Source organism: Micropterus salmoides, unplaced genomic scaffold (assembly GCF_014851395.1).
Source record: "Micropterus salmoides isolate LMB-PRFRI ecotype aquatic unplaced genomic scaffold, ASM1485139v1 Ms_hic_scaffold_8, whole genome shotgun sequence".
NCBI classification, from domain to species: domain Eukaryota; kingdom Metazoa; phylum Chordata; class Actinopteri; order Centrarchiformes; family Centrarchidae; genus Micropterus; species Micropterus salmoides.
This window is the reverse complement of record NW_024044570.1, coordinates 30772248-30785858: the sequence shown is the minus strand read 5'-3', so window position 1 is coordinate 30785858 and position 13611 is coordinate 30772248. Positions and strand designations below refer to the sequence as shown.

The 13611-nt window shown below is 46.5% G+C and overlaps 1 protein-coding gene across 1 annotated transcript in view; it reads left to right on the top strand.

Moving 5' to 3' along the window:
* The window catches only part of cpne2 (copine II), a 67423-nt gene extending 54356 nt beyond the window's left edge, over nt 1–13067 (top strand). The window contains exon 16 of the mRNA XM_038707166.1: nt 11675–13067. Within this exon, the coding sequence (XP_038563094.1) occupies nt 11675–11782 (108 nt within the window). The 3' untranslated portion in view covers nt 11783–13067. The remainder of the gene's footprint in view (nt 1–11674) is intronic.
* The last annotated feature ends 544 nt before the right edge of the window (nt 13068–13611 follow it).

Below are 13611 nucleotides of genomic sequence, written 5' to 3'. Positions count from 1 at the left end.
CTACAACCCACTTTAGGCTACCTGCACAGCACTCAGCCACAGACACAGATAGAGACTAGCTGGTGAACGTATCATTTAACATCTAAAGAGTCAGATTTTGAGGAGTTGGTGGAGACCAACACAGAGATAAAAGAGAGTGAACATACACAACTCTAAATATCTAATATCTAAATAATGATGGCCCATATCTGCTGGATGTGTATAAAAGCATTGTAGCTTTTTTGCTTCGTGGTCACTAGCAGTGCGGTTTTCAGATTACAACGTGTTCTGTGCTCGTATGCGTGCTCGATCTCACAAGCAAACAAAATCGGACACACAGAGACCGAAATACAGGAGACAGCTTCACACAACATGCTGGAAACTCCCACTGCAAAGTTAAACTAATATTTTTCCCCTGCACCTTTCCAGTAACTATTTGTCTTTCGCCAGAGGCACAGCACTGTCAGCACAGCAAAACTGGATTGAATAATAACAAAACAGTTAGTGAGCTAGACTGAATATTGTTATTATTATGAGATTGTTGCCACACTTTATAACAGTTAGACTGTAGTAAGTAATGTTACTGTAGTGGATGGGTCTTCCTCTGTGTTGTTGTCCTGCACCGTTATGTTGCAGAATTGTTTATTATGTGGGTCATGTTAGTTACAGCGACTGAGAGGTGGAGAAGCTATGTACCCGAGTATCAGTAAAACGACGATAAATCTAAATTGAAATCTACAAAGTAAACAGAAGCAGATCAGTGGTAAAGTTAGCTGGCTGCTCCTGCCTTACATAACCATAGGCTAGTATAAACAAATGATGTGGAAAGCCATACAACTAACATATAGTATTTTGCACCGGATACCGTTAGCAACTGGTCGACATTAGCGTCACTAACGTTATCTAATCATATAACTAACGCCAACTAAAGCATAAAATCACAATATGTTTCTCATGCTTTCCAGTAATGTTAGTTTACCTGTCCAATAGGATGAAAGCCAACTCTGTGTCAGTTTTGTCGGCCCCAAAACAAATGGACGTCTCGCCGTAACTCAAGCCTTGTTGATTGTGTTTTCACCTGACATCAATCTGATTCTTGTTTGTCCTGACGGGCTCCAGCAGATAAAACTTTGTTATTGGTTTTTATCCATACTAGAGTTTGTGTTGTGTTGGGAGCTGGTTGTTTTATGGTTTTAGCAGACTGTGGTGTTGTTGCTGTGTGTATGGTACAGATTCAGAAGGCTAGAGGCTCTGGAGCGCTGCATGCAGTCACAGCCAATAGATTTCCCAGAAAATCCAACCCGGAGTCTTCACGTAGGATTAGGCACACTGGCCATCAGAGGTAATAGAAAAACACAAAGAGTGGATTGTTTTTATGTAAGGTTACAACCCCTTCACACAGGCAAAAAAGTGATTCATTTCATTGAAAGAACGACATATAGCCCCTTTAAAACTCTGACTTCTGTAAAATTCTTGAGTAAATGGACTTTGTTACTTTATAGTTGTGAAATGTACTCAGTGGAACTGTGTAGAAACACAAATATTCACAATACAATACACAATCGTCTCTTTAAATAGAAGAGAGGTGAATCATCCACAGAGTTTACTGACTAAACAGGTCTCTGTGAAGTTTGAGGTCTTTTAGTCACCGCTTGCCTAAATGCCTTCAGCTTAAGATAATGTTTCGACCTGCTGATGTGATTTGCAGCCACTTTGACTCCATCTTAGTTCAGCAGTAGAGGCTTTACCTAATGACATGATGTCATGCTGTATGAGTGTGAGTGTGTTACCAAATGGCAGCCTGTTGCTACTCAGATTGTAGCTGCTCACACACACAGGGTCTGCCTAATGAGCAGCGCTGCCTGGTTACTCAGACATCTGACACACTGTGAGACACTATTTCAGACACTATGTGATGTGTGTGATGTGCTGTGTTGATCAGCATACAGTACTGTGCAAAAGTTTTAGGCAGGTGTGTAAAAATGCTGTAAAGTAAGAATGCCTTCAAACATAGACATGTTAATAGATTATATTTTATATTATATCAATTAACAAAATGCAAAGTGAATGAACAAAAGAAAAATCTAAATCAAATAATTTTTTGGTGAGACCACCTTTTGCCTTCAAAACAGCATCAATTATTCTAGGTACACTAGGCAGCCAGTTGCTTCTCTGTCTTCATGTAATCCCAGATACACTCTGTGATGTTGATGTCAGGGCTCTGTCGGGGGCCACACCATCACTTCCAGGATTCCTTGTTATTCTTCACGCTGAAGATACAGTAGTTCTTGCCAATCAGATGCATCCCCGTTGGTATTGCATGATGGATAAGGTTCTCCCTGAACTTTTCAGCTTTGGGGAGACCATTAATCTGACCTAATCCCCAACTCTGTTTGCAGAAATGCAGCCCCAAACTTGCAAGGAACCTCCACCTTCACTGTTGCCTGCAGACACGTATTCTTGCATTGCTCTCCAGCCCTTTGGCGAACAACCTGGCTTCTGCTGTGGCCAAATATTTCAAATTTTGACTTAGTCCAGTGCACTTGCTGCCATTTTTCTGCAGCCCAGTTTCCTTTCTCTATGCAGGCGTAGTTGAGTTGCTTGGCCTTGTTTCCAATTCGGAGGTATGGCTTCTTGGCTGCAAGTCTTCCATCCTGACAATATGCCTACAAAACCCCTGACTTTGTGGAACTGAACCCAGAAGAATTGATGCTGTTTTGTAGGCAAAGAGGGGTCTCACCAAATGAGTTGATTGAGTTTTCTTTTGTTCATTTACTGAGCATTTTGTAAATGTATGCAACATTTGCACAGTAGGCTACTGTATAAGTGTCACTGTGCATGTAAGTGTGCTGTAAGTAAGTGACCACATGGACTAATTTGTGTGTGCACATTTGAATGCCGTGCACAGGAGGCATTTTTGGTATTTTTTGTATATTTTGTGTGTGTGTGTGGGCTGGTGGTGGGCGAACTGACTTCCTCTGTAGTGGGAGGAACACAATGTTTGCTGGTTTCATTACAGTTTTAAGTGGGAGGGTGAGAGACAGCAACAGACATAATAAAGAGGAAGAGGGAGAAATGAAGCTGAGATAGAGAGGAAAAGTAACAATGAGTGTGACTTCAAATGATAGGTTTGGCAGGCTAACGCTCACTACAAATTATTGTCTTGAGGTTGGTATAGTTGGTGGAGATTAGATACTCTTAGAAAGTTGGTAGCTATTGTTGTAATAGAATATATTAGCTTTTTAAAAAATTGTTAAAGAAGGCAGTATAATGAAGCGAGCACTGGGTTGATATAGGTGAATTCTTAGTAATAGTGCCTTCAGAATTTTGAACATATTGTAATTGTGCTAAAGTGCATTTACTTAAACACGAATATAATGCCTTACAATAATCGAGATGTGAGGAAACAAAACAATGGAAGCTTTGCTTCAAGCTGCTGGAAAGGTAAATTTGGCAAAGTTGACGTAAAATGTTAAAATGTTTCTCAAAGTTATACTGGGAATCAAAAATTACCCCTAGTTTTCTGGAACAACTTTGGGTTAGGCACCAGGGAAATACTGTTGGAAGATCTGATTTAGTACTAAGACCAGAACTTTTGTGACTTTTTAACTGCAAGAAACTAAAGGCTGGATTCCACAATTCCAAAATGCAGCAAGTCTATTTTTGTCGGAAGCCGCGTCAGGCTGCACAGAGCAGAACAGGGCAGGAAGTAAGACACAGGAGTATAGAGAATCTATCAATTTTCAATATAAAACACTTGATCGTAAATCAGTAGTAAACAGATAAAAAAAGAAACAATTGAACTATACATACCCTTAGTAAAGGCACAACAATCAGGGACAAATGACCAAATCAGCTAAATCCCAGCAAGTCAGCAACGTCAGGCAGGCTAAACGCTCCACTCCTGAAACGCTTCCAGTGGGAAATAAAGCTACTCATAGGGCAGAACATATCTGCATCGCAGCTGCAACACGACACAGCTGTGCCTAGTCGAATCCACCTACAAAAGACATCAAGGCATTAATGTAATTAAGACAGTTAAATAAAATTGCCAGATTTGAAGGTTTACCTGGTTCCACAAATGTAAAGAATTAAAAAGGTCCCAGGATTTAGCCGTGAGGAACTCCACAGGTCAGCGAGTTGAGTCTTCCCCAAGGTAATAGATATTTAGTAGAGAATAGAGCTCGACTGATTAATTGGCTGGGCTAATACATTAGCAGATATTAGTTTATGCCAGATATACAGTATCAGTATCTGTGTATACAGTAGGGATGTCACGAGAACTGATACTTCGGTGGTGATGCCAAAATTCTGAAAACATGACTGTACTCGTTTTTCTACAGTACCATAAGTACAGGGGATCGAACATGTGGAAGATAGTGAGAAGTGCAGCTTAGTGCAGTTAATATTTAACATTCATCGTTTTTTCGCGGCTGATACCTTCAATAGCTCCATGTCAAAGATTTTTTAGGCAGACGTTTCACAGTTTTGATCAACTCAAAATCACTAAAGATGATAATGCAGTTGAGAGCGCAAAGAACAGAAGGTCTGTCCAACTCGCCTGCCACTATATAGGCAGAGTTAGGGACCGTCTTAAAAGTCCATTACAATCCATTTCAATCATCAATAACATTTTGGGTTTTCAACATATGAACATGTAAATACTGCCAATATAGTGACAGCACTGACAACATTTCTCACGTGTAGAAAAATAAATAAATAAAAAAGTTACAACCCTGCAGTGTAAATAATTAATTATTATGTACACTGAAAACATGCAGTGTACATAATTAATTATTATGTACACTGCAAGGTGATGGAATGCATCTAAAATTGAATTAATCTGATTCACGATGAAACAAAAAGCAAAAGTGCTGTAATGCAAGGCTATCTAGATCCATGTTTTAATCAGAAAGCAAAATGCCATGTAATGTACACGATGGACAGATTGTTGACAGGGAAGAAGAGAAGAACTGTGAGGGTCGAGCAAACATGTCAGTCAAAAACAAAATATGAAGAAGACTATCTTCCTCTCAGGTTTATTATTAAATTAGTGAGACACTGCTGTGTCTTTTCAGTGTAAAAGCACTTTGGGCAAAGTTTAATTTGTATTTTTTATTTGCACAACAGAAACTTAGGCCTTTCTGACCATGTCTGTTTTTCTTTTGATGTCAGTTTCTCCTGAGACCGTAACTAGATCAGTTTCTGTCAGAAAAAGTATCTAAATGAGCATACTAGCTGTCTTTTCCAGGAAGCTAGGTCTATGTAAATAAGCTTAACATCAGATGTCAGATGTTTAATTGCTTTTTGATCATTTCGACTGTGAACCTCTGAAAGGTATTGATGCTATTGCACCCGAGAAGATAGAAAAGCATCTCTGGCAAGCAGAAAACAGAATGGAGAACATCTCAGCTGAGAGCAAATGGAGGAAAACTAATCAGTTTCACTACGACATCTTTAAAGAGAGGTTCCCCTTCGAGGGAACTCGAACTGCGTCGGTTACGACACTATGGGAACGCCTCTAGGCGAAGCAGGTCTGAACGTGAATGAAATCACTCCAATCCTATTGGCTTGTTGCTAGAACGGTAAGGTGTGACTGAATAACCGGAGGAGTATAAAGCACACCTGTACACACTCATCATTAGCTTTTTTTTATTCAGCAGGCGCTCTGTATGTTGTTTGAAGAAAGCTCCAGTCCTACAAGCAGCGTGTCTTACCTGAAGAAGAAGTCTACCAGCATGTCCGGCAACCAGATGTACAGAAGGTGTGTTTTTTCTTGCCCTCGGTACATCACGGATGGAGATTCTCATGAGATGTGTGTCTCATGTTTGGGGATGGAGCACGCCCGGGCAGCTCTCGAGGGGGCTGCCTGCGCCCGTTGGGAAGCCCTTTCCGTGCGGGTACTGAGGTACAGCATGGCTCTCTTTTCCGAGGATGGCCGGATGTGTTCTCCCTGTGGTGCGGGCCCTGCGGCCGCTGAGGCGGCCCGGCGGCTTCACTCATGGGGTTCACAGCGTGATCTGTCGGAGGATTTCGGGACGGCTGAGGCTTTTTCCCGACCTTCATCCGCTGGCTCCGACGCTTCCTTTCCTCGTTCGGGAGCCCGTTCTCGGCTTCTCCCGCTCGCGGTTTGGATCCGGAGACGCTGCAGCAATCCGACTCCGAGGAGGCGGACGTGCTCAGCGCAGTGGACCATGACTTCCGGGTGTCGGGGCGGCGTCATCTAGCAACGCCCGACTATGACGTGCTGCTGGAGGTGGTGACTAGAGCCGTGGCTAAGCTCAACATCAACTGGCCACAGGAGGAGCAGACACCAAAGGCTAGTGGTAGCTTGATGAAAGGTTTCTTAAGCACCACACGCCACCTCCACGCCGGTCTCTGCCATTCTTTCCTGATTTACATGATGAACTGAGTAAATCATGGGGCAGACCCTTCTCTACATGGCTTTCCACACCCCGATCACTGAACTACAGTAATGTGATGGGGGTTAGGGACCGTGGTTATGGGAGGATGCCTCGGGTGGAGGATGAGCTTGCGAGCTATCTCTCCCCTCGACTTGCGTCCTCCCTGGAGAAGCCGGCGTTACCATCCAAACCATGTCGCACCACATCCACGCTTGTGGGGAAGGGGTACATGGCAGCGAGCCAGGCAGGTGCGAGCATGCACACCACGGTGCTTCAAGCCTACCAAGCCAACCTGCTACAGGAGATGGTTCAGAGGGGGGGTCCCTCCGAGGAAGATCTGGCGGAGCTTCGCAGAACCACGAAGCGTTAGACACAGTGCGAAGCGTTCCACCAGTACCTCCCTCGCCGGTCTGGACCCAAGGCAGCTGAGGCTGCCAGGCGTAGGTCCCTTCCCTCTACGAGCTCCTACGGAAAGGAGAGGAAGCAGAGTGTCGCTTCTCGGGGGCCCCCCGAGGAGCTGGGGCAGCGAGACGGCGCTCTCACCCTCAGCCGTCTGAGAGACGCGATCTGAGGACCGTCATCCAGTCCCGACGGAGCTCAGGGAAGACCGGGGTAGGGGAGTCTTTCTCCCCTCCCGCACCCCCCCCACCCCCCCCGGAGGCCGACCGAGGTCCCCTCCGCCGTGGCAACAGGTGATGTTATCCCGCCGTTTACACGTTCAGGACGCACCTGCCACCATCGAGTCCGCGCCGTACTGCCTGCCCCGAGGGTCTGCAGGCGGACGGCATCCCGACTCACTCACCGTGGATCTTCGGCGGCTCTCCCCTGCCGTTCTGGGGCTTCAGGGGTCCACCAGAAGATCACACGAGACACCGACCACCAGCCCCGAGGGGCTGGTTCCGTTGGCAGACTTTGCAGAGGCTTGGCGGAGCCTGACGAACATTTCTCCGTGGGTCCTGCGCACTGCCATAGATGGGTATCGACTACAGTTCAAAACCCGCCCTCCAAATTCAACAGAAGAGAGGGGGTTGTTTGGACTGTGGTCCGCCCGGAGCAAGGTCCGGTGTTGGGACAGGAAGTTCGTACTCTGCTGAGGAAAGGGGCCGTGGAACGTGTCTCCCCCCCAGACAGAGACACCGGTTCTACAGCCGGTACTTCATAGTCTCCAAGAAGGACGGAGGGCTGCGTGCCCTATTTTGGATCTGCGGGTTCTAACCGGTCTCTGAGGAGATTCAGGTTCAAGATGCTCATCATCCCCGCCATCGTGACGCACATCCAATCTGAGGATTGGTTCGTCACGATAGATCTAAAGGACGCCTATTTCCAGGTCTCCATCCGTCCTTCTCACAGGAAGTTCCTGAGGTTTGCCTTCGGGGGTGTGGCTTACCAGTATCGGGTTCTTCCATTCGGCCTGGCACTTTCCCCTTGCACATTCACCAAGTGTATGGATGCAGCACTGAGATGTCGTTCTGGCTCGTCTGCGGCGTTTAGGGCTGAGGCTCAACGCAAAGAAGAGCGTGCTGGCGCCCACCCAACGGGCTACGTTCCTAGGGGTTGCATGGGATTCGACAACGATGCGGGCACAATTGTCTCCGGCACGTGTCGACACCATATTGGCTGCCGTGAAAGGGGTGAAGTTAGGCCACGCCATCACTATGAAACACTTTCAACGAGTGTTGGGTCTCCTGGCGGCTGCGTCCAGCGTAATACCATCTGGACTGCTGCACATGAGACCCCTGCAGTGGTGGCTAAGGAACAAGGGTTTTTCCCCGAGGGGAAATCCTCTCCGTCTGATTTGGGTTACGCGCAAGTGTCTTCGTTCCCTATCAGTTTGGAAGGAAACTTGGTTCCTGTCCCAGGGGCCCGTGCTGGGAGGGTCTTGTCGCCGGCTGGTTATTTCGACAGACGCCTCCCTCACGGGCTGGGGCGCGGTCATGGACGGCCGCTTTGCAAGGGGATCCTGGCAGGTGCATCGATCCGAGTGGCATATCAACTGTCTCGAGATGTTGGCGGTGTTCCAGGCTCTAAGGAGTTTCCTGCCCGATCTCCAAGGCCACCACGTCCTGGTTCGTTCTGAGGAGAACAACACAGCGGTGGTGGCCTATCTGATTCACCAGGGCGGTCTGCGCTCGCGCCCTCTGGACAGACTGGCGCGTCAGATCCTCCTGTGGTCCCAGCAGAGGTTACTATCGCTCAGGACGATGTATCTCCCCGGGACGCAGAATCAGGGAGCAGACCTGCTGTTGAGGCAGGGGCTGAGGCCCGGGGAATGGAGACTTCACCCCGAAGTGGTGGAGCTCTTGTGCGAAGAGTTCGGCCCCATAGACTACGTCTGTACGCTTTTCCCCCAGTCGCTCTGCTCCCGGGGTTCTGGAGCGGTCCGCCAGGACAATGTCGGCCTACTGCTCGTAGCCCCGTTCTGGCCAACCCGGGTGTGGTTCTCGGACATCATGTCGCTCCTGGACGGCCCGCCGTGGCGGGCCCCTCTGAGGAGAGACCTGCTGTCCCAGGCGCAGGGCCGGGTTCTTCACCCTTGCCCCGCCATATGGCGACTGTGGGTCTGGCCCCTGAGGGGGCACAGTACCTAGAGGCGGGTCTAACAGCCGGAGCAGTCGAGACCCTCCTGAGCTCCAGGGCCCCATCCACACGGAGGATGTACGGCCTGAAGTGGAGTGTTTTCTCCACTTGGTGTAGGGAGCGGTCGGTGGACCCTGTTACCTGCCCGGTGGTTCAGGTACTTGAGTTCCTCCAGGACCGGTTCTCTGCTGGTCTTTCCCCTTCCACCCTCAAGGTGTACGTGGCAGCTATTTTCCACACCCCTCTGAGGGAGGGGTCCTTGGGGAAACTTCCCTTGGTTGTACGTTTCCTCCGTGGTGCCCGGAGGATGAGACCTGCGACTCGGTCCAAGGTTCCCACTTGGGATCTGGCAGTGGTTCTTGGGGCGTTGGCTGAGGCCCCCTTCAAACCCCTGGAGTCAGCTGAGGCTAAGCACTTGACCCTCAAGATGGCCTTTCTCCTTGATATCACCTCTCTGAGGAGGGTGGGGGATCTCCAAGCGCTTTCTGTTCCCTGCAAAGCCTGGAGTTTGCCCCGGGGAATATTAGGGCTATCCTGCACCCTCGTTCAGGATACATCCCTAAAGTGCCTTCTTGTGCGGCAGGGTCCACAGTGCTGCAGGCATTTCATCCTCCACCTCATGTGACGGCGGAGGACGGGAGACTTCATCTGCTCTGCCCTGTCAGAGCACTGAGTATTTACACTCTGAGGTCCTCCCGTTGGAGGAAGGCTGACCAGCTGCTAGTGTGTTTTGGGTCTCCCAGGGCCGGGCTCCCTGCATCCAAACATACTATTAGCAACTGGATTGTTCAGACTATTTCCCTGGCCTATCAGGTGCGCGGTTTGCCTTCACCTGTGGCTGTGAGGGCTCATTCTACCAGAGGCAAGGCGGCCTCTCGAGCCCTCCTTTCCGGGGCCTCTTGCAGGATGTTGTTTAGCGGCTGGCTGGGCCACTCCGCACACATTCATTCGGTTTTACAGTCTTGACCTTCCTTCGGCACCGGGCACTCGTGCGCTCTCCTCTTAGTCTTGCCACTTTATTGCACACAGGGGCAGGCGGGGTTTTCGGCACGGTTTACTGGGTATCTCGTTCCCATAGTGTCGTAACCGACGCAGTTCGAGTTCCCTCGAAGGGGAACGTCTCGGGTTACGTATGTAACCCTGGTTCCCCGAGAAGGGGAACGAGAGACTGCGTCGGTTACGACACTATGGGAACGCCTCTAGGCGAAGCAGGTCTGAACGTGAATGAAATCACTCCAATCCTATTGGCTTGTTGCTAGAACGGTAAGGTGTGACGGAATAACCGGAGGAGTATAAAGCACACCTGTACACACTCATCATTAGCTTAAACTATGAAGCAGGCGCTTCAGGCGGGGAGAGAGGTGCGGCGGGCCGACGCAGTCTCTCGTTCCCCTTCTCGGGGAACCAGGGTTACATACGTAACCCGAGACGTTTTGTATTTACAGTTTTGAGAGAAGTAAGGGCAGAAAAGCCAACATCATCAACAGGAATATCAACAATTCTCATGCCTTATTTACCACTCGTGAGAAGCTAACAAGTCCTCCAACATAATTAGCCCTGGACCTCCGATCTCTCAAAAAGTCTATTGAGTTTGCAACTTTTTTTAGTGAAAAAATGGAAACTGTCAGACTGGCCATAAAATCCATGTCAAACAATAGAACCAGACCACTGCTGCACAGAAACAATTTACTAGGTTGTCAATATTCAATGCTGTCGACACTTTAGAGGATGTAGCAGTGTGGAAAATGAGGATATATTTTCTTTCATGAACTAGACTCTGCCTGGTTTTGATTTGTTCAGTGTTAGCCTTGGCATGTGGGAAAGCCACTGAATGGCCAAAAGTAGGTAGACACTTGAACGTTACACCCCTATGTGACTGTTGAACATCTCATTCCAAAGCCATGGGCATTAATATGCTGCTCCTCAGGTTTCAAACTTCACACCCGATTTCTGGCTGAGTCCTGGCTGCAGGCTGAGGTCGACCAGTGAGCTGGCCACAGTTTATATTACAATTCATCCCAAAATAGTTGGATGAGGTTGGGGTCAGGGCTCTGTGTAGCTCAGTCAAATTCTTCCGCACCAAATTGGGAAAACCTAAATCTTAATGGACCTGGCTTTGCCTTTGTGCACGGGAGCATTGTCATGTTGAAAAAGGAAACACAAACTGCTGCCACAGGGTTGGAAGTACACTATAGGGCGCGACTGATCAGACCAAGCTGAACCGGGCTAGGTCGATTGACACTTACAGTCAGCAGACACGGTCATGTAGTGTGTGATATGTAACAGTTCTAATGTTAAGTCTTTAGATTTTATTTATTTGTATTTGATTTTATATTTTCTAATTATTTGCGACTGGAATCAACAACCAATGATGTCACTACATGTGTTCCTATCACCCGAGGCAGGGATGGGCAAAAATTCATCAAAACTGTATTTTAAAATAATACCAAATAAAATGCCCAAATCTTAATTGCATCAAAATGAACTATTTTGACTAATATTTGCGGTGCATCTTTGTTTTGGTACAAGACATCATCATGGTACATCTTTATGTGTTCCCTTCAATGGATATTAGGGGCCAGAAAAAAAGACCAACAGTACACAAACAACAAAGAGACCACTTTCACTGGTATTACAGTACTAACGTTTTTAGCTTTCATTTTCTTCAGTGTTTTTCTTTTGTTAATGTGCTCTCTTGCTCCTTTTTCTCTCAGGCACCCAAGGAGACCCTCGCCAAGTCAGTCCTGGCCGAGCTGCCTCAGCAGGTCACCCAGTACTTTAAACAGCGGAATCTACCGCCCAGCAACCAGGCACCGGAGTGAGACACCCCCGAAGAGCCAACATGCTGTACAATAGCTCAACAGAACCTCTCTCTTGTTAACGGCAAACAATACAGAATGAAAGTGTCTATCAGCTGTGAAAAAAACCTACTTGTGGACAAAAAAAATCTTAACATTGAAGACATTCCTGCCATTATATCTGCAATGCTTTTACTGGTTAATGAATGTTTGGTCAATATCCAGGATGAATCCAACAGAAGTGGTATTCTCTAAGCTTTCCAGCTCACAGAACTGTGTTGATAATGTGTAAAGGACCTTCCATGTCTACAGTGATGGCGGGTGTCTCCAAATGATATGAATATGCAGGTAAAACACTGCCCCCCTCTTTTTTAGAGAAATGAAAAATATCTTGATTCATTAGGATATAGGTATTTTTGCTTTTTGCATGTGTGTGTCTTGTGATTGATACCGTGTGATACGTACAACTCCTTGGTGTAAAGTCCTTTCTATGCTGAAGTATATCAGTGGTTGAATCCCCTCCGGTTGTTGTATGGATCCTTTTCAGGTAGCAGATCAGATGAAGACTGTTTTTGAATGCGTGCTCACATGTAGTGGACAGGACAGAGCACAATTGCATCAACTCTGACGTCGGGGGGCGGATTTAATTTCGAAGGTTTGATCGCCAGTCATCTGCAAGGCAGGTTTTAATGTTCCGCTATGCTTATTTGATTCTAGAGGACAGAATCTGAGTAGGATGAGGCCAAAGTGGCAGCTGTAGCACTAACACAGGATAGATGTGGGATACTGTGTGAACTCATTGGGTTATATCTGGGGCCATTTTGCTGGCTTTCGCAAAATGCTTTGATTTCTTATGACATCGGTTCATCCTGCATGTTGCCTATATCTACTCACTGTTTACAAACTGATGCCCGTGATCACAAATGCATGATTTTTTTTTTCTTAAATTATGTCTTTATCAGATTTTGTAAATATTTTAAAGAGATTCTGAGGAAATATAAGGAAGCTGCGTGGCACAGAAAGTGTCAGAGAAGGCGGTTAAGTGTTAACAAGTGGAAGCAGAAGAGTTTCTGATATGCATATATATCGAATGTATATTTATATGAAACTGTTTATGTTCTGATGAGCCCATGTTTCTGACATGTTTTTAATGTACTTTTTATGCAGTGCTGAATTGTGTACTTAAACTACTACTATGTGTATTGCTGTGCATCTTTGTACTAAATGTGTTATTGATTTTATAAAATTGTGTCTATGTCCACACTCAGGTTAATAAACTGAAGGAAATATCATGTCTTCTTTCTCTGTGAATATAAGAGCAGCACAAAGTAATGCAAAACGACAACATAGAGACGTAAAACAACTATTAAGAGACGTAAACTGACTACAAAGAGACGCAAAACAACTACAAAATGACTATAAGGAGATGCAAAAGAGAAACGTAACCAGATTTAGGTTTTACTCCACATGACAGCTTAGATTTTTTTGTTGTTTTTGCTCGGACTGAAGAGATAACGAATTACAGCCTGCTGCAATGGCGTCAATTGAGCTTACACAATATGTGGCATCCCAAAACTCTTAAAGGTGGCGAAGAAAAAGAAATGGTTCATTAAAAATCTGTTCAGATTTCACATCACACTTCCATCCTTCAACCTTTTTGGGCAGTATGTTGGTTTATATTATTTGTTGTCATGGTAACTCTTCACAGCCACATCACTGAGCCTTATCTGTCGGTTACACAGAGAAACCCATGGCTGCCTTGAGGATGTCAGCGAACTGGCCCCAGACTAACCGAAATGCTTGTTACCGGCCATGAAGACAAGATAAAATTATCCTTCATTCTCATCATGACT